At 38.9% G+C, this 21,256-nt stretch overlaps 2 protein-coding genes and 1 long non-coding RNA gene across 6 annotated transcripts in view; all 3 read right to left on the reverse strand.

The window, feature by feature from the left end:
- Positions 1-21,256, reverse strand: part of LOC135338443 (uncharacterized) — a 90,561-nt gene that overhangs the window by 33,993 nt on the left and 35,312 nt on the right. The window contains exons 9-13 of one of the 2 annotated variants that reach the window (XM_064534564.1): positions 16,549-18,746; positions 16,345-16,438; positions 16,102-16,164; positions 15,135-15,475; positions 14,677-14,974 (exon numbers count right to left, since the gene is read on the reverse strand). The exons of the other annotated variant lie outside the window; for it this stretch is intronic. Of the exons in view, the coding sequence (XP_064390634.1) occupies positions 14,918-14,974; positions 15,135-15,475; positions 16,102-16,164; positions 16,345-16,438; positions 16,549-18,746 (2,753 nt within the window). The 3' untranslated portion in view covers positions 14,677-14,917. Of the gene's footprint in view, positions 1-14,676; positions 14,975-15,134; positions 15,476-16,101; positions 16,165-16,344; positions 16,439-16,548; positions 18,747-21,256 lie in introns of those variants that run through there. 2 annotated transcript variants of the gene reach the window in all.
- LOC135338466 (uncharacterized) lies at positions 24-4,344 on the reverse strand. Its single transcript, XM_064534608.1, has 11 exons — positions 3,889-4,344; positions 3,257-3,804; positions 2,908-3,075; positions 2,770-2,851; positions 2,438-2,717; positions 1,946-2,374; positions 1,742-1,885; positions 1,517-1,687; positions 1,284-1,465; positions 605-966; positions 24-552 (listed from the first exon to the last, which is right to left on the reverse strand). The coding sequence occupies exons 3-11, from the start codon at positions 2,946-2,948 to the stop codon at positions 24-26; spliced, it is 2,220 nt and encodes a 739-aa protein (XP_064390678.1). The 5' UTR covers positions 2,949-3,075; positions 3,257-3,804; positions 3,889-4,344.
- Positions 5,232-9,048, reverse strand: LOC135338636 (uncharacterized). 3 transcript variants are annotated; one of them, XR_010395679.1, is made up of 7 exons: positions 7,926-9,048; positions 7,699-7,848; positions 7,229-7,563; positions 6,758-7,042; positions 6,263-6,601; positions 5,538-5,924; positions 5,232-5,479 (listed from the first exon to the last, which is right to left on the reverse strand). It is a non-coding gene; the product is annotated as an uncharacterized LOC135338636 (long non-coding RNA). The 3 variants fall into 3 exon arrangements; XR_010395680.1 differs by lacking the exons at positions 7,699-7,848; positions 7,926-9,048 and having other exon boundaries at positions 5,237-5,479; positions 5,538-5,649; positions 5,707-5,924; positions 7,229-7,600; XR_010395678.1 differs by lacking the exons at positions 7,699-7,848; positions 7,926-9,048 and having other exon boundaries at positions 5,237-5,479; positions 7,229-7,600.

Raw genomic sequence — 21,256 nt, forward strand, 5'->3', positions numbered from 1 at the left:
TTACGTAACTGTAGCTATAATTATTAATGTTGAGCATATGAATGTTCATCAGTGACTGTGGCTTGTAGTGGTGGGGGTGGTAATTCAATGGGAAGGTTATGGAACCTCCTTCGTATAGACTGTGCACCAGCCTGTACAAGTGTGGCTCGTCCGGGTGCCAGGTTTCCTGGTTGTTCTCTTGTGCGAACTCTTTGGTGTCTTGGATTCCTTTTAGGACGTTGGAAAACTTCAAATGAAGGACGATCAGCCTCAATAAATCTCTCGTTCGTGGAAGTATAATAAAAGAATGGGAGATCTTTGTTCAGACGTTTTGCAAACTCGTTGCACAATTTTCTCCATACAAATCGAACATCCTTTACAGTGAAATGATTACCAATCATGCTGCGGAGCAGACTAAAAAAGCATTCTACGTCATCTGTTGAGCTAGATCTTGGATGCTCGGGAGGCATGTTCTCACACAAATTTCGATTTTTAATCCATTCTTTGCTCTCAATGGTTGTTGTAAGTGCTATTAGTACTTCCCTGGTGAAACCTCTGATCTTCACTGGAAGCCTATATAATTATATGAAAAAATGGTTACACTAAAAACAGGTATTTTTAATACCTGTTCACTTCTAAAGAACTTAGATCACACTGCTTGTGCCAAGGGATTAGGTCATCTTTTATGAACTCTAACATCTCCAGATTATAAATGCTCCGTTCAGATTCAGACAATCCTCTCTCGTCAGATGCACGTCGCCAATTCAGGATCACTGTTATATACTTTTCCTCAAAGTCGTATTTCTTTTTCTTCATGTATTCTTTCATTGAAGACGAGAACAACCTCTCAGCATCACGGACAGATTGTTTGCGTTGTCCAGTGAGTGCTGCATAGGTTAAACCTGACAACGGATCCTCCAATGCAGGTGAAAAGCGTTCCAGCTTCAGCTCATTAGGGCCACCACATCGAGTTGAAGTTGCCATTCTCTATATAATATATACGAAGTACACAATGTTACGTACTGTATATATAAGTACTGTATAAGCGCAACATTTTCGAGGGGCTTAATTTTCGCTGATTTCGTGGGTTAGCAATCCTACATGAAATAAGTCCTCAAAAATGTTTCAGAATTATCTGCTATAACGTTCAGAGATTAAAGGCATGGCATGCAACGGTAAGCAGTCATTTCACAAACATTGTGCAACAAAATGCTTTTAGAGCTAGGCCATTCCACGAAATATAAGTGTTCGAAAATTTCATGCTACATTTATACTATATACGTAGTCCAGCAATTAATTAATACCTTCAAAATATGAGCATCATCCTCACGTTCATGGAACTCCGATTTGGTTGTCGGGTGTACTTCAGGGACATAAAAATGCGTCTTGAAAGGCACACCTTGATCGTCCCATGTACAAATCTGGTAGGTATATTCCAGCTGAGACATAATAGATCGCAACTTGTCACATAAATCTTCCTTTCTTCCTGAAGGAAAAGTGATACCGTGTACAAACATTTCACAATAAAGTTGATTACCTGGCATCCAAGGCTTAGGCACGTACTCAGGAGGAACACACCGTGATCTTAGCCTATCCACAATGTCGTCCAAGGATGCACCACTTCTCTTCCATGAGTGAATTTCTTTCAGTAGTGATGCCGAAACAGCTGGGTTTTTTCTAACAGCTTGAATGGAACCATCAGTTGACTCTGGTAATTGGATGCCATAACTCATTTTTATATATCAATTAATGAAGTTCTCACCTATGGATGTAATCATTTCTTTCATCCTTTTCACGCTCATGGAAGAGTACTTTTTCCGTGCCTGCGACTGAATCTGGAAAACTGACAAAGGACGAGTATAGCCTTTATGTCTGAAGACGTTATATTCTCCATTGCTCACAAACCCTATACAGCAAGACAATAAAAAGGAGATCAGTATACAGTTGAATTAGGCTTCTAAATAACCTTCAACACGAAGTCCTTGCTTCACCATTTCCTCAGCCACTGCAGAGATATGTGAGCGGGCTTTTGCTTCACTTAGGCCAACATATGGAATGCATGCAATTGGGAGAGCATATGGTTTGTGATTTCTTTCACTCGGGCTAATCATTGTGACCAGCACATGGGTAGCAGGTGTTCGCTGGTGTCGAGTGACTGCCTTCACAAACTCTTTTAAAGTACCTTGCAGTTTACCCACAGCATACTGTAAGCCAAGGCTTGGACTACTTTGATCTCTAATACTTTCCTTGAGGGTGGATACTTCAACAAGTAGAGATCTGCACTGCTGATTTAACCTAGACAACTCATCAACATTCCAGCCAAGCGCATAAAGCACTTTATCGGTTGTAGATACAGAGGATTTCTCTTCGAACTCCTTTTGTGCTTTTCTCAAAGCTGCATCATGAATATGATTTGTATATTCATGCACTCCTGCTTTTATTTGTATAGTGGCCTTACCTGAATCAACACATGTGCCATCCTCCTTCAATTGAACAGCAACATTCTGGAGATTTGAAATCAACATGATTTCGTCACACACAGAGAGGTTGTCAATAAATTCCAATCGTTTCAAGTAATCACTGTATTGCTTCTGGAGTAGCCCATCACCGAAGTCCACATCTCCATTCCACATATTCTTCATAGACACCATTAGCCCAGACACAACATCGCAGCCATCGGACTTAATCCACCAACGTGAGCCAGGCAACTGTGCCGCTGCTTGCTCAATAGATGCAACCTGTATAATTTTTATCATGAGAACAATTCCATATTAATTTGAGTATACGCACTTGGATATCAGAGGTGATTGTGAAATCACTACTTGCAATACCACGCTGGATTGTCCTTGCTGATAGAGCAGGAATATTAACCCTGGCCTGTGAAAAAAGCATCAAACTATAATTTACAAGTGAGATAGAGGAACATACAGCAGTGCTTTGTCTTGAACTTGAAAGTGGTATGCACACATCTGCTCCACTGTCTTGTTGAGTACCTTCCACTTTCCACATCGGTCCACTGTGGAGGTTAAGCCATTTGTTTCCGAAAAGAGTGTACATTGTCTCAATCCACAATCTATAGTCTTTAGGGCAAGGAATCTACATGGGAAAGGAACATCAAAATAACTATGTACACTATAATAATTATATACGCACTAAAATAGGCAACTTTGCATTTAGTGAATTTCTGCAATCACAATAATTATGCATCTATACATAATTATTACAGTGCGCAGCAGGCTTTATACATGTACTTCAGTATAATTATAAATACTCTTACATTTGAGGAACCAACAAAAAAGTTGACACAGTGCTCAAATAGGCCTGAAATCAATCGTTTTGAAGGGAAGATTGAGTCACTACCATCTGTCCGCTGTTCTCCTAATCCTTGGCTCAGCCCATACAAAAAGTTACTCCGACCGCTACATTTCAGTTGTTTCATCGCTCTCAAAGACAATGCTATGAAGTCAGTTGGAACAATAACACCTTCACTTTCCACTACTCTCTGAAAGAGCTCTCCGATCAATTGGACCTGTTCCTCAGCACACAGCAGTAAAAACTCTTCCTTAAAGGGTTTCATCGTATCTTCAGCAAAAACATGGACTGGAGTGAAACATATAGGAGACGAAGGAGTAGTATTGATGTCCTCTGAGTTTGTGGTGAGCAGCTCAGCAAGTGATACTAGGTTTTCTGAAGAGGTTTCTGAAGAGGTTTCTGTAGATATTGTCTGTGAAAAAATAGCTTCTCCGTCAAGGAACTGCTTTGCTTCTTCGACACTCTTAAACAATGACGGCAATTTACAAGTTGCCATAGATCGACAGGCTCCACCTGTTATATAGGATTATTATGGGATACAGTAAAGCTCACATTTAGGGCGTGCTAATTGGTATTGGTCACTTAATAATCACTTACTTGTTCTTAAGATGCCAGTCTGCTGTTTCAAGACTGCAGATGCCTTCTCCCATGTTGATATCCTCTTAGAGTACACCCAATTCTTTTTATCGCCAATACCCTCAACGTATTCAACTAATACCCTCTTCTCGGGAGTTGACCAATCTCTAGCTTTGGAGCCAGAGATACTCAAATTAGAAAATGAAAGCTGTTTCTTTGAGGTTGAGCCCATAAGCCTTCGGCTTTGTTTTGCTCGTTGCTTGGGTGTAATTCCAGTGGGAGTCCCTCGGGCACGTTTAGCACATTCATCTCTAGTACTGCTAGCCCTGGATGATTCAGCCATAATTCTCTGATCAGTCTGTTTGAACTTTAATAGCAGGTGGGTGAAAGCTATCTATGGTAATACTAGTATGGCTTGATCAGCTTTTGAGCTCCACGTGAATTGGAGATACTAAAGGAAGAGTAGATGAGTGGAATTTCAATTAAAGTCCTCCGGAAGCAGCTTTATGATTAAGACCTTTTGACCCTGACGATCCTCCTCTGGGAGCTTCCGCAAGGCTCGGGAATTGAGGGTAGCCTCGATCCCAGGCCGAGTTTTCGCTTTTATAACGGTTAGGCAAACAATATATAAAAGCGAAAACTAGGCCTGGGATCGAGGCTAGAATTGTGGGATACTCCAGTAAATAGCTAGTGGCAGTAGATAATGTGGCAAAGAGCATCGCAGCACTACAAGTGAGTGGTTAGTCATGATCGACAAGGAACTATTCAGTGGAGCTAGTGTATATAGGATGCATGCTTTTGATGGGTGGCAGTCAACATCTGGTATAGCTAACTTTTTATTACTAATCCAAAGCTTCTGTGATAAATAATTATACTCATGTTTTGCACATGTATACGTTACTTCAATGTGTACGAGAAGTTGTAGATGATGGAGGAGTACAAGGTGACACTGTGGAGGATGCATGAGGACGACTCATTGGACGGCTTGGAGGGTGTTATACAGGATTGTGAAGTAGAGGGGGAAATAAGGCATGCTTTTAAAAGTAATCATGCTAAAAAAGGTCAACTCTTATTTCACTACCCTGTTAGTATTGCCAGCTTCACATTCAGTCATACAATCATAGATGATACAGTAATGACGTGACGTGGATGTGAAACGTTTCCGGATTCCAGTATTCTGCTTGAATCTATAATTATCATACCCATGAAGCTTCTTATACAAACTAATATTAATTGTGAGTATTAGTTGACTTGAGCAAGTGTTCCTGTACATGCACCATTATGCCTGCATTCATGTATACACTGTGGAATCTACATTTGCAATGATTGTATATTGTGACGTATAGGTATGGTAGAATGCTTCCTGTGGGAGTTGCGCTAATGAACTCTTGATCCAACAATTGTTGTGTTCAAATTTCTTATTGAATTTTCAAAACCACATTAATTATAGCAAATCATTGAGAAATTGAAATTACAAAAGTGTGTTCAGTTTGCAGTGCTCTTGCACACTATAGAGAGATAGTCCTCCCTCCATGCAGTGTGACAGCCAGCACCGTCGCGAGTATGTGGCACTGCATCGCTGGCCCCCCGCCCATGGGACCATCTGGGATATCTGCAGCAAATGCATAATACATTAGTCTCAAGCAATTGTTGTTGTATAAACCACCTACCTATTGAGGCTATCCCAGTCCAATTGATTAGAAGGTTCTGTTAGTTTCCAGTTGGTTTGAAGGTTCTGTTAAATCCAGGTGGTTAGAAATCGAGTATAGTTATACGTACTGTCTACACAGGGACAAAGCATCATGTGTGTATGTAGTACTAGGCACACCCACAGCTCACATGAAGGTGTGGAAAGGTGGGTGTGGCCTAGCATTAGAGGTGTGGTCACATGTACATTGTAGGTGTGGCCTGACCACTCCTCCTCCTGATCATTTTTCTTCTTCTTTCATGATTTATAACAACGAAAACGAAAAAATAAATGAAAATATGTAGGGGCCCCCAATAAATAAAATGAGTTGATTGAATTATGACTGATGAGATGTAGTTGAGTGTAGTAGCTGTGGGTACAAGGGCAGAGGGTTAGAATACACACACACAATTGTATAGGACAATAATGTTGCAACTCATAATACACACACAACACTATAATTATAGCTATAGGAGCATGTACAGTGGAACCCCTCTATAACTAACACCTTTGTATGCATGGGGATCAATGTTTTGGCCTTTATACATCAGAGGTGGCCTTTGTTGAGAGGTTGTTTTAATTGTAGTACACAAACTGTTATTTGGGACCTGAGTGCCTGGCCGTTATATAGCAACTGGCCTTTATTCGGAGGTGGTTGTTAACAGAGGTTCCACTGTAATACATTATATAATAATTATACACACTCACTTTTTCTTAAGGAGGAGGACATTGTATTCCACCAATGCCAGTGATGTCATTGCCGGTGAAGAGATGCTCCATACAGACTTGACTTAATTCAGTATAGTAGCAGTAGATACTCTGTATAGTGTTGTTTCCTCTAGTATTCTCCAAATTCCGCCAGTGGTCTCCCAGAACATGTATTGTGATAATAACATTGTTAGGGCAGAGGTTAGGACACAGCATGTAATGTAATGCTCATGCAGTAATAATAATGATGCCTATTATTATAATGCTGGATATAACTCCACCCTTGCAGTACAACCCAGGTGAGGAGTGCCAGTATCAGTCGCTGTCCGTCCACTGTCCCTGTATAGAAACAATTATACACATGCCTACTAGACTATGACCACTTAAGCCTCTCAATACTAACATTTAACACTATGTGTGTATACAGTTTATGCTACACAAGAGTAGCTAGGGGGAGGGGCTTAGTATCATGTGATACAAATCACACACACTCACTCGTCCTTAAGGAGGAGGACGTTGTTTGTATTGAAATCCTTCCAGTGATATAGAGACTTGACTTGAGTATAGCAGTAGGAGTATATAGTAGATAGGCTTGCTGTTTCCTGTAATCTGGTGAGCATGGCAGAGAGGCATGCATGGGGACACATGCATGGGGGGGGGGGGGGGGAGTGGGACTCAATACTATATAAAGGAGTCAGTCTCAGTACATGTCTAATAGTTTGTTTGTTCGAGTTAAAATTAATCAGCTCTGCATTGCATGCTTGGAATTCCAACAGTAGTCTGTATTGTAAAACACAATAGATTATTAGTATAGAGGTGAGGAACACATAACATGGAATTCAGTACTAATACAATAATGCTCATGTCAGTCATAATTATTATAATGCTCAGTAACTTACAAACACACACACACAAGAGTAGCTAGGGGGAGGGGCATGTCATGTGATACAGATTATACACACTCACTCATCTTTAAGGATGGGGAAGTTTGTTAATTCTGTCAGTACGTAGAGAGATGATCCCTATCATGCAGACTTGTACTTGAGTAGTAGCAGTGCATTGTATAGACTGGACGCTTCCTCTATTAGAGTTCCATTAGTGGTCTCCGGCCGGCTCACAACATGTATTGTGACAAGAGGTGATTGGTGTCAGAGGTTAGCACACATCATTATGGCATGCTAATTGGACACAATGCTCAGTAACTACAGAATTGTAATGCTCAGTAAAATACAACTGCCATTCCAGCCTCCTATCCAGGTGAGGAGTGCCAGTATGAGTCCTTGCATGTTCCTCCAGTGTCCCTGTAGAAACAATTATACACATCAACCAGAGCAGCTCAGTATACATAGTGTGTATTGATTGCATGAGAGGAGAGCACACAACAGTAGCTAGGGGGAGGGGCTTAATGTAATGTGATATAGATTATACACACTCACTGTCCTTGAGGATGAGAATGTTGTTCTTCGAGTGGCTGGAGATACTTGACTTGGGGACTTGAGTAGATAGCTTGTCTTAAAGATAATTATTTTGTAGACTTAGACACTTGATTTTGCAGTTTTAACGTTTTTTGTGGTCCATTTTCAGTTCTGTATAAATCAATAGAGCAGGTCATCTAACACACACAACTGCAGCCACAGTAATATGCTAGTACAACACTCCTCACCAGTCACTCTATTCCAGGCACCATAGTCTCCAACACCAACACAACACAATAGAGTGACTATTGAAATAATAGAGCTCTATAATAACGAGGGGCCCCTCAAAACATAATAGCTGTTTAAAATAATAATTATGAATGAGATGACTGGTCTTTGTAATGTTTATCGAGTCAAGTGTGATGGATGAGGAGATATCGTTGTGTATGGCCGGCCATACATGTACGTGTAGCCTTCGAGAAGATTCTTTAGTGTTCGTGGCCGGCCACCTGATTGGCGAGTAGAAGAATCGAGAGTCTTGAGAACGGGCTTGATTTCGAAAAAATGTAAAGAAATCTCATGTGTCAGCTTTTTTTAAGATTTTCCGCGCATGCGCTTTACAGATTATTATTATTGCTGGCTTAGCAGTTTTCTGCAGAAAAGAAGGAGGGGCTGGATCGTGTACAATGCAGCAACCACATTGCATAAGCAGCCAGAGACACTTTCTCCGGTCCATGTAGTCACACACATTTTGCTATGACCTTGTATAACCTGTTGTAGGGTTCATTGGACCTTTTTGGTAACTATAAATTCCTTTGTTTCTCTATGAGGCCACTGTTAGTTGCATTTGTTTCAGATGAGAATACTAGCTCGACCCCGATGAGGGAGGGAGGGAGGCCTTCATTACTCATTATCCCATTATTATAAAATAATTATTATTTTGATGACGTTATATCCTGTTTTTTTAACTGACAACAATACACAAAAGGACGGAGTATGAAAAAAATAGTTTTAATTTTTTTACGCACTGGCTTTTTGGTGCACAATGCAACTTGCAACATGGCACATGGTAAAATAATGCAATGTCAGCAAAAAAAGGACTTTGACCTCAAATAATGGCTGACTTAAGTTAAGGAGGTGAGCAAAACGAGGAGGGAGGTTGATCTGAAACAAGTATACATGCAACTAACAGTGGCCTAAACATGATTATTACAGTCACAATGATGAGAGCCTTCATGTCTTCTTATACGTAGCGTCGGAGAGTTTAGAGCTTTTTGAAGAGGCAGTTGATTGATCTTCAGTGAGTATGATGCTAGACTTTCTGCAACTGCTTTTATACACGGACATTAATAAAAGGGATCTCCCTGCATGCACAGACAAATCTATAAAGACATGCACCTTAATATATCAGCAGCCCTTAAGGCTCCTGAAGAACGAGGAAAAGAGTCCATACGTGTGTGCCTCCCATGCAGACACTATAATTTGTTTCATCTTCTATAATGAAGTGCATCAGTTGGTTAACCCATGCAGCCATCTTCATCTATATAAGTCGAGACCAGGCCGATTTTAATCGGCCTGGTCTCGAGGCTATACTATAAGCCATGCACCATCACAAATACACTGAGGTGCCTTTTCTTACTACTCAACATCCAGGTAATCTAATTCTTCATTATGGTGATAGCTTCCCAGTAACCTGCTTCCAATAATTTCACCGTCAAGCTTTGTTGGGGAACTCGGAGAGATCATCTTTGTCGTGAATTCTTGTCGGATAGATAAATATTTTGGTCACATTTTTGCTTATGTAATTAAATAGCTGGACCAGATTATGGTGCTGTTATAACACTTGCAGAGTGTGCTCTATATAGAACAATCAATAACATGATCTTGGTTTTGACATCTACACTTTATATAATACATCTTCATACAACTTTGTATATGCATGATTGTATAAGCATTCTCAGCACATTCCTAGCTTTTGTCATCGTATAACTATTGAGTATATTAATAGTACAAGCTTTGCAGTTTGTTGAGGAACTTAGATTCTCAAAAATTGTTGAGTGTCCTGAGGTATTTCACATCCGTATCACCTTGTTTGCTTTTATCGGGACCTCATAGGCTATTTTTGGCTTTCTCCATCAAAACTTGACACTGTTAATTACGTTACTAGCTATATATTATAATCTTATTTGTCGAGACAAAAAAAGAGGTATAATTTTGTACTAGTTTTGTATTGCTTTGCTTTGAATTTCAGGTACGGAAATAACTTCGATGCAGTATACTCTTGGTTTGAACATAGTTTAGAGAATCCTTTTACGTCACTGTTTGCTCTTATAATTATATAGACTATAGCTAGTACTCGCGTTCCAGAAGTTTGAGTTGCACTGAGTGCATGCAATATTGTAGTGTGTAAAGAACGCTGGATGGTTATCGGGATTTTCCTGTTTAACTTGTAACGTGCATGTGGTAGTGGCCGGTGCCTGAGATAATTATGTTCGTTGGCAATCTCCTAGTTGTAGAAACTGGTAACATAAATGTATTAGCTGTACTTGAGGACTCTTATATACCTACTTATTTTTTTATTCCGATTCGGAACGTTATATCTCATGGTTTTGCATGGGCTATCGTCAATTGCTCAGCTGTTAGTGATTGTTCCTTCACATTGCTCTCACATTCAACAGTTACAATGTCTATACGGGAATTTGTTCTTTTGAAAGCACTTTGAACTCTACTTCGGCATGCACGAGCATGTATAATGGGTTTCCTGTAATAAGCCTAACTGCTATTTGCATAACAGGTTTGCGAGAAAATAAAAATAATGTATAATGTACCACTCAGCATTATCATGGGAAATAGAAGTTATGCATAATTATCTGATCTGATGAATGATGCTGATATCAATTTCAGTTGTGTATAATTATACTCAGACATGAACAAGCTAGTTGGTAGCTTATAAGTTAAAATTTTGAAATTCCCATGGCTATAGTATTCTACAGATATAATAGTTGTTATACAAATCATTGTAAGCAGCTAGGTCTTTATGCAATGGACAACAATGCACGGGAATGAGTTGTCAGGACGGATTGTCACTATATACATAATATATAGTGCCAATACAGAACTTTAACAATAATACTGTGCAAATAGTGTGCTACAAGGAGAATGGGGAGCCCCAAGGCTGTCAGCCTAATGATAATTATAAAATTATTTTCTTTTTCTCTTTCAAATTTTACTATACGTAGCGGTGGTGTTCAGTCTGTCAATTATCAATGATGATTTTGAAATTATCCTTATATTTTTTTGTAGCTATATCGAACCATTCGTACTTATTATCATAATTATGCATGTGCTATTAATTAACGTGTGCCTGGCCAATTGTGGATTGGATCTAACATGCAGTGGTAATAATTATCGGGATCTTTAAATTCACACAAAAGAGTATAATTATAGCCTCGATCCCTATAGTTGTTCACCTATTATAACCATTATAAGAGCGAAAACTCGGCCTGGAATCAAGACTACAATGTGTGGGGCTTAATATAAAGACATCAAAAATCTGTTTGTAGTTGTATACTGCATGATATAGCATTACCTGAGGTATAGACTCTTTCCCAGCCTCGTTATCTCTATTTCAACATTGTTATAAATCGGCCCGGGACCACTTTACAGAAAGTCCTCTATAATAACTATATTTAGTGCCGAAAGATAAAGTACTCCTCCATGCATGCCATGCCTAGTAGCTATAGTGCTTATATACAGTACATATCTTGTAATAACTAATAATAAGATGTGAGATTATGTATAGGTCAACCAGACTCTGATCATGAGGGTCAAATTATGTTAATTTAGTGCCCTATTATTCTCAATTATGCTAGTTCCTATAATTATAGAAGTCTCCCTATATCAAAAAATTATGCTCATAATTATTGATATAATTTGCGAAGCCCTAATCACATGACGGCAATAATTTATAATATAATTATAGGGATGAGAATGACCATAAGCTAGCTATAATACATAAAGCTTTTTTCAGTAATACATTATTTTTACACCTGTCCAGACTAGCTATAATTATGTATTAAAACATCGAGAGGTACTGCATTGTCCCTATAAGCTTTATTGGAGTTTTCTTTATTATAGAGGTTCCATGCACTGACATGTCAGTACTATATATTAGTTAAGTCTGACTTGCTTTCCAACCTCAATCTAATAATCGTGTTCATTTATTACTTTGGTTTCTTTGTCAATCACTTTGATTATAATGTCAATTGTTAAATTCAAATGAACTACAAAAATTATGTATTGATTATAAATACCAAGTGCATGCTTAGAAAATATAAAAACTCGATTTTTATGAGACACAATAAACACAATAAAAATACTATAATTATTCTATAATTATTAATTTTATGATTGAAGCTATTTGCAAACTAAATGAATTGTGAGTATCAAACATTCTACAGAGAGTTACTTGAGCAAGTGTTCCTGTACACCTCTCCACACGTGACAATGTCATTAGACAGTGATACCTCCTGTACAATATATATGGAGACAATCAGCATTAGTTTAATAATATTATTATACTTCACTGTCATACACTAGTACAGTCTATAGCATGTACCCAACACAAGACACTAATGCATGCATGTTTGGACATCACTAAAATTAATCTTGATTATACTCACATTGAGTCAAGTTTTGCTGAGAAAGGATCGTGTCTTTTCCAGAGAATCAAGCATTCAGTCATGACTACTTGAGTTTCATTCTTATGGTACAACTTATTCACATCGGCCTGTTCTGCAGGAGTTAGCTAGTCCCATTGCATTCGCATAGATTTTTGACCCGTCAAAATATTCGGCCAGGTAGGAATTATCAGAGTCCCCTATTTCACTGTTGAGCTGCTCGTCAGTCAGACTGTATCTGCTCACTCTATAGACCTTTTGCCAATAATTATTATGATCTGAACATACCAAGTGATAGGCCTTATCTAAAGCTACGTAATGCACCTCTTAGAGAAAAGTTGAAAGTCTCTTATCAATCATGCACCCTTGTTTTGTTGACTGTATTAATGCAGAGAAGGGCCGTAGATAGCGTAGGTTTGCATGGGTGGCAAAAATATCAGCTGAACATTTTTACTAAAAAAAAATGGTCAACTGTTTTTCATATCCTTTGAGTATGGCAACTTGTAACTTGCTGTGGCACCAACTTAGCTATTCATGGAGCAACTGAAACAAGGTAGCTTGTACTAAGAAGATGCTCCTGCTTCCCAGAGGCGTAGTAGTGGAGCTCTAAATATCAGTATAAAAGGTCCGATCACTTTTTCTCGGCAGTTATTATAAGCAAGCACAGGGCCAGAAGTGATAGTTTACAGCTTGTAAACTATGTTTGTACTTGCGAGTGTACATCAACAGTTTACAATGTTGTTGAATTTTAGTTCATCTACAATAGTTTCCTTCATAGTTTACAAAGAAAGTTGATAGTGTACAACGTTGTATACTACTGTAAATGAACTCTTTTGGCCCTGTGAAGCGCTTTAGATAGCCCTGCCTATACACTTCAATATCAATACATGTAAGGCATGTGCAGATGAATGTTTCACAGTATACTTCTGGCAGATCTACAGATCTAGAATGCCAGGGAGGCAACTGCCACTCCTGCCCCCCCCCCCGCTGTCTACGGCCCTGCAGAGTTAGAGGGTACACTGTAAAAAATTATGTGTGTGGTTTCACGCAGAGTGCATTGTGTGACTATAATAATTATTGTGGCAAATGTGTGTGCATTTTTTCCTGATATTTGCCATACTAATTATAAATATATATAGTCATGCACTTGTGTGATAACCATGCACACATTATACAGTGTATACTATATACACAATATTTTTATGTGCATGTGATCATTCATAGGGTCTTTTAGTTTATCGAAGGTGCATGTCACTGTACGTAGTATCAATTTATTATTCGTTAATAACAGTTCATTTCCTCCTCCCCACACACCTACTGTCATGGAGATGTAGTGATCCCCCTTTCCGCGGGTATACTTTTATCATTGTGCAATAACTAGCCCATGCACTCCATTATAATGACTGAACATTGGTTCAGTCATTATAATTGTGAACTTGGCCTATAACCATGACGAATATGGAGTCTCAACAGATCAGAAGCAAAACAATGAGTCAGTTAAGTTTTGTATGTATCTTGTTTAGTATTTCCACATGCACATGCACGTCCCCACAGAAGTGACAGTTGGAAATGTCAGCAACGTAGCTATAATTATACCCGGCCATGCACTGTCTTTGATACTATATAACAATTATTATAGTTAAGATCTACATGCATGCATGCATGCCCATGGGGAAAGTATCTCACTGTGTCAGGAAAGGTAAATATTATACAATATGTGTGCATATCATGTGACTTGCGTTGTGAAGCAAATTAAACTTTTTGTGTTGTAACTTCGAGGGAAACGTTACGGTATTATTTTGGTAAGGTATATTAATTTTGTAGAATAGGTATACAGTGGAACCACTGTTAACAACCACCACTGAATAATATATAATAAATTTATTATTAAAGGCCAGTTACCATGCATGCAGGCACCTTTGCAGGTCATGCATGCATGTACTTGTATACATGCAGCTGCCTTAAATAAATTGTTAGTCCTGTTAAACAAAATCCCGGGCCAACTTAAATTGTTATACATCTTCTAGATCGTTTGTATAATTATAGAGAGTATATATAATGTCCATTGTCCCTTTATAGAGGATCCACTGTATATTATATATAAATAGTACATCGAATGTTCCCCCATGCACACACACGTATATAGTTAGCAATGTCTCACACAGGGAAAATATTTAAATTTCCTGCTATACAGCTGTGCTGCTACAGTGCAGCCCTTTAAAATCTGCACATTTCCTGAAAAATGGCAGGTGTCCTGCAACCTACTTACAAAGGATAGTGCACGTTTCCTGTACAGTTTCTTTTACTATTCCTGAAGAAGTCAGGACATAATTATGTGTAACATTCATAAAGGACAGGAAATTTTACATGTGTGTTCATTTCTTGCTATCACTAATGTCAATAATACAAATGAACTACAAAACAATGAATAGTATATAATTATACTGAGAGCATAGAAAGTGTAAACTTGAAACGTATTAAATTAGAGACACAAGCTAGGAACCAATACTTATCGTTTTCGCTATATTTATGAAGCTACGTACGTAAAATAAAATTATTATCTACAGAGAGTTACTATAAACTCTTCCTGGACCAATGTCATCAGACAGTGACACCTCCTGTAAAATATAAAGACATGCAATCAGCATTAGTTTGATAACACTGTCATACAAGCTAGTATCAATAGTACAGTCTGGCATGTATACCCAACACAAGACAATAATGCATGACTGTGGTAAGCATGTACATCACTGAAATTAATCTTGATTCTATACTCACTTGAGTCAAGTGCTGACAGATATCATCAGCTATCTTGTCTTTCCTCAGTCCCAGTATCAACTCCAGTAGAGCTTTGTAAGTTGCTGAGAAAGGATCGTGTCTTTTCCAGAGAATCAAGCATTCAGTCATGGCTACTTGAGTTCCATTCTTATGGTACAACTCATTCACATCGGCCTGTTCTGCAGGAGTTAGTCCCATTGCATTCGCATAGATTTTTGACCCGTCGAAATATTCGGCCAGGTAGGAATTATCAGAGTCCCCTATTTCACTATTGAGCTGCTCGTCAGTCAGACTGTATCTGCTCACTAGACCTTGGAGTGTGACTCGATTAGCGGGTGGTCCTATAATTATAGAGGTCCATTATTATACTAAATAGCAATCAAAATAATAACTATAAGCATTTATGTCCTATCACTTCAGTCTCTACCTCACAATGACAATACAATTGTATGGTACATCAATGCAGCTAGATCGATGATTTTTGTTCAAAAGGATCGATATAATTATAAATAATTGTATGTATCGCAAAAGTCCAAGTCTAAAATTAATGGCTCCATCAGCGGAGCCTTGCAGCTGTACCATGCATGCAATGGTAGCTTTTTATAGTGCAGAGCTAATAACTACTAAGTATAGAGTAGCAAAACCACCTCTGTGGACAAGTTTTGCTATAATTGTGCACTCTTCTGAAAAGGTTGCAATGGCATTCCAAGTAAATAAAGGCATATTAACTCGAGAACAAAGCATTATTTTGCAAATCCACGAAAAAAACATGGCTATAATTATAGAAACTCTTATACTTGAACTTCATTGATCCTTGAGCAGCTGAAGCAGACACACACACAAACACAGTACCGTATATATATACCTTGAACGCCCACTGAGGCAGAAATAATAATAACCCCTAAACCTATTATAAACGTGCATTGTTAAAATTAATGTGCCACAATTAATTTTAGTGAGATCTCACCACGGCTTGAGGGTAATTGTCTGACTTCTGTCCTCTCCTCAATAGTTGTCAACGTGGCTCCGTCTAATAAATTATATAGGAGGGGAATACAGTCATTCACGAGAATTTGACTATAATTATAACCATGCATGTAATATCAGGTAAACAATAACAGTATATAGCTATAATAAAAATCAGTGCATGGATTGCCACTTTCAGACGCCCAAGGGGATAAGCGGCAAAATGGGTTAATTTAGTGCTCACCTATTGTGCTTGGACTGGGTGAGGGTTCAGACTCATCAGGTTGCTGCGGCAACATGTTTTCACAAAATAACGTAGGAACAACACCAGCCAAAACCTAATCATGAGACAAAAGTATATTTCAACATAACAAACTTATGAGTCTGGAAACATGATACAATTTTGGTACATAATGCACATAACATTCAATTAGTTTCCATGACTCACGAGAGGGTTCTTCCCAGAGAAGACACTGAGTGGATCCAGAATCAGTCTCAATGCTTTGCAAGTGCCGTCACCACTGTCCCTCCTCCACACCGTCAGAACATGCTCTAGACTGCCACTGATTCCATGTGTGCTCTTAGCAGCCCTAGAAACAACTGAACAAACAATGTCTGATAGTTCACGATTCTTGCTCCAACAAGATGAAAGAGCTGAGAGCAGTCCATCAGAGAGTTTCTCATCGTGTGCTGGGTCACCTTCGTTGTATAGAGCTTGTAGAATATTCTCACCGAGATCAGCGTACACTTCAGATTGGAGCAGCTCACTCACTGGTACAACTTGTGTGCTGGTTGTGGATTTAACGAATTCCTTCTGACAAGAAATACTTTTAGCAACAGATTTCATACTAAACAATGGAGCACCAGCGATGTCAGTGGAAGGTAACAACCGTTCGTCCGTGTCTATGTTGGGGCAAAACTCACGAGCAGCTTCAACCACTTTGTTGATAACAGTGGATCGTACATCGAGTACATCTAACGAGACCTTAGGTGCTTGTAGTTGAATAGTGACACTCTTCATCTCCATCACCTCAACACGGACTCTGATTCCATCCTCAGTGACCCAACACACACCAGTCTTCCAGACTGAGCATTGACCTTGCAAGGCAGGATTGTCAGTGTCCACCACTGGAGCAAGACCAAGCGATAGAGACAGTCGAAGGAGAAGAACGTGAAGAAATCGAGGGTTGAAAAAATGGTCATTGTGTGCACAGGCCAGGGACCAGTTGAAATTGTACTGGAAATTAATAGTGTTGGCCATTGGTTCGCTGGAAGCTACCAATCGGATTAGTGCTGGACAGAAGATGAAGCCTCCAGAGACGGACACAGACGTTGCAGGAAGATGCTGGTCGATAAGACTGAGCACTATTTTGTCTTCAATTGGAACGGCTAGCTCGAGATGAAATAAGTATCCAATGAGCATGTCGATGTTGAAATTGGGGAAGTGTTTAGAAAGATCTGATTTTAGAACAACCCCAGTACTTGTGGAAAGCTCACAATGCTGTGTGAAATCTTCGGGAGCAAAGATGGTGCCATTTACTTCAGCCAAGAGTTTCGATTTGTCAATAACGATGAAGCTCCTTTCTGGAAAGGAAGCATTGCAAAGGAAAAGAATATGACCTTTGTCACTGAGTTGAACACAGATCTCAACAAGTCGTGGAATGCTGGTGGGCACGAAAGAAAGAACTTTTTCATCTTTTCTAGAAACTCGATCCTTTATTTTCCCTTGAACTTCTTCCAGGGTTACAGCAATCTCACCCGAGTACTTGTCAAGAAGGTGGACAAGAAACATATGAGCATTGAGGCTCACAGACAACCGCTCTCGAATGGAAGCACAGCTAGTTCCAACAATATCCCTAAAAATCGTCATGCCATCAGAACTTGAAAAACGACAATCCATTGAAACAAAACCAGCAAGATCAAACATTGGAAACTTTTGAACGGCTCGTACTATAATTTTCTTCTTTTGCTCCGCTTGTGTGCTTGTCACGAGATCAGCATGACTACCTATCGCAATGAGTGGTGCTTTGCCCTCCATATTGCCACACTGGTTGGCAACAATTCCCAACCAATAGGAGACAGAGGTTGCTGTGATGGTGTCGTTATTCTGGAGACTGATTACCATGACAAAAACGGGTGGACACGTATCGACTGTATTCTTGATAATGGCAGCGTGACTGCTGTAGTAGATCTCTTGACCAGCAAAGTCATAGACCAACACATCTCCAAAGACACGGCTCTTGAATAATCGAGGGATGATTCCGGCTGTTTTCTTGCTAACTCCATCGACTTCTTTAGGAGAGACGAAGATGTTGACTAGAGATGTGAATGCAGTTGGCTCGTGTTCCATTGCTTCAATGAGAGTGCTCTTTCCTTCTCCACCGTGGCCGATAACAAGCATCTTCACTGGGTTTTTCAGGGGATCCTTTGAAAACACGTTACCAAGAGCTTTGCGATGATTGGTATAGACATCTTCGGCAGTAGCTCCATGTTGCAACAAGAGTAGAATGATTTCCTTGTTCTCGGCAAGAAAGAGTGGTGTGTGTCCATCGTCATCTTTGATATTGGGATCACAGCCAACAACGTCATTCAGAAGATATTCCACGATTTCGGTATTCCCATACTGGCAGGCAAGTAGAAGAACATCTGTAATGGATATGCATCAGTAATCATTAAGCACTTACATAATTATATGCAGTACTCTATAATAATGATTCGTTCATACAAGTTTTGGTTATTCGAAGATATCTCATACATTCACGTGTTGTGTAATGCATGATTATAGTGTAGGTAATTATAATTGTATTGTGATTTACTTATTATTGTCTTGCGTCATCTCTACGATGTACATCAAAGAAATTGCGAGTACTACAAAATAATGACAGAACTCACTGAGCCGTGACCACAAGGGCAATAATGAATGCGTAAAGCCAAGCGTCGTGCTACAATACGCCTACGCCCATATTTTAAGATTTAATTACAGTAACGTTAACCATAGAAATCACACATAATTGACAAGTTATAATGTCATGAAATTCAACATGTACAGTGCATCCAGCAGAGAGTAGATTACTGGCTGCACTTAAATGTTGATATCTTTTGATTAGAAATGGTGCTGATACAGGTGAATGAATAAGCTATATAATTATACACCATATCCCAAAAAATTAGAATGACGCTTTAATCAACCACAAACTTAATTAAGAGTGGGCGTACAGTTATTGTAGCCCACTTATGTGGTTGAAGCGTGATTGGTTTGTGGTTAGCAGCTGCTGATGTCATCAAAACAGTAGAAAATAGTAAAATTTGTAGTTTTTCAGTGTTATTACAGCAATGGAATAAGCATAGAGGATGTTCTTGGTATCAAAACGTAGCCCATTAATTTTATCTGTAAACTTATTATAGAAATTTGAAAGCTATAATTATAAGCTATAATTTTCAGAAGTTATTACTCTAACCAAAAGTATACCTAAAAATCAGTAAATCATGAATTATATACACTGTGAACATATATAAGACCCATGAAGAATAGCCAGGATACCTAAACCATTCAACATGCAACTATCTTATGAAGTCCGAGACCTTAGCTGTTTAAGGTTAGTATTTTATTACTCTAACCGATTACCCACTACAACAATTTGCTGTTGTTCTTATTAATCCCCAAACCCACCACCTCATGTTGTCATGGAAAGTTTTTGGGATATGTTGTAGCTTATTCATTCACCTACACAATGGTATCAGCACCATTTCTTAGAAAGGTTCCAATCAAACATTTAAGTACAGCCACTCACACAAATGTGGTAATCTACTCTCTAAGCTGCATGGATGCAATAACAATAGAGATAAAAATTAATAATTATTCCTTTTTCGATACTGTATATTGGGAGATGTCTGAACACATTCACATGAATTGAATAAAGCAGATCCAAGGTTCTAAATCAGTTTTGTTGTAGCTGTTGCTTCTGTGAGCTGTTTATAGGAAGGAGCTCTGCCTGACAGCATAATTAAACTTCGTAGCCAGTCAAAGAGCCAGAACACACGAGCCATGGAGAGAATCAGAACACAACAATCAGAGAGCCACAAACAGGGCCAGAGGGAGTAGACCTTTCAACATGACAGTTAACCTTTCCCAGCTCAAAATACAGACACCTTTTTTTTTTAAACTAGTAACCCAGACCCCAGCTATCTTGACACTATCATCATTACCTAGCAACTGACCACCCCCACTAACTAGTAATTTTTTCACAATTATGTCAATATTGTATGAAGGCACAAAGAGACTAAAGACACTTAATAAGTGTTCTCAATGTTCTCACGGTGACACGGTTCAATCAGGATCTGCAGAAACTTCTCTGCGAGGTTGTATTTCAGTGAGGATTATAACGGGTCAATAATAGCTAGAAGATCGACCAAAGATTCCAACGTTCGGTCACAAAATTATTGACCGGGCAGAATTATCACGTGGCTTGTGTTCAATAAGCAGGAAATGTCATGAAAAAAACAGATATCACGTGATTGATTGAAATAGCCATTTTTGTGATAAAACCAGTGCATGCATGTATCATGCTAAGCCTCGATTCCAGGCCGCACTACACATCAGGGAAGTGGCCGGTGAAGGAGGCTAGCATATCATGCTACGATAGCTAGCTCTAGCAAACAAGCAAGAGACATGCTACTGTGGCTACTTTAGAGTGAGAATTAAGGACTGCACATTTCAACTTCTTGACTGACCACTTTGTGCTATGTGTAGTCTGACATTTGTCACTTCACGTCTATTTGTGCACTAACTAGACTATAAGCCACATAATTATATGATGTTCTATACAGGTCCAGGACTTGGTCTATAATTATATGATTATGCTCAGGAGCTTTTTCCTCTGGCTCTCCATGTTATAGCTTGATCTCTGAAAAGCATAGATTCCTATTATACCTATATAGCTATAATAATTATTATGATCCACATAATTATGATGTTCTATAATTATTATAGTTACTTACAATGTCCAGGAGACTTGTTCTATAATTATATATGCTCAGGAGCTTCCTCTGGCTCTCCATACATGCTCTTTATTAATAGCTTGATATCTGAAAAGTAGATTCCTATATGATCCCAGTCACTGCATGTCCTCTCACTCAATAATTATAAGCATCGTTGT

The sequence above is a fragment of the Halichondria panicea genome, chromosome 7, assembly GCF_963675165.1.
Source record: "Halichondria panicea chromosome 7, odHalPani1.1, whole genome shotgun sequence".
NCBI classification, from domain to species: Eukaryota; Metazoa; Porifera; class Demospongiae; order Suberitida; family Halichondriidae; genus Halichondria; species Halichondria panicea.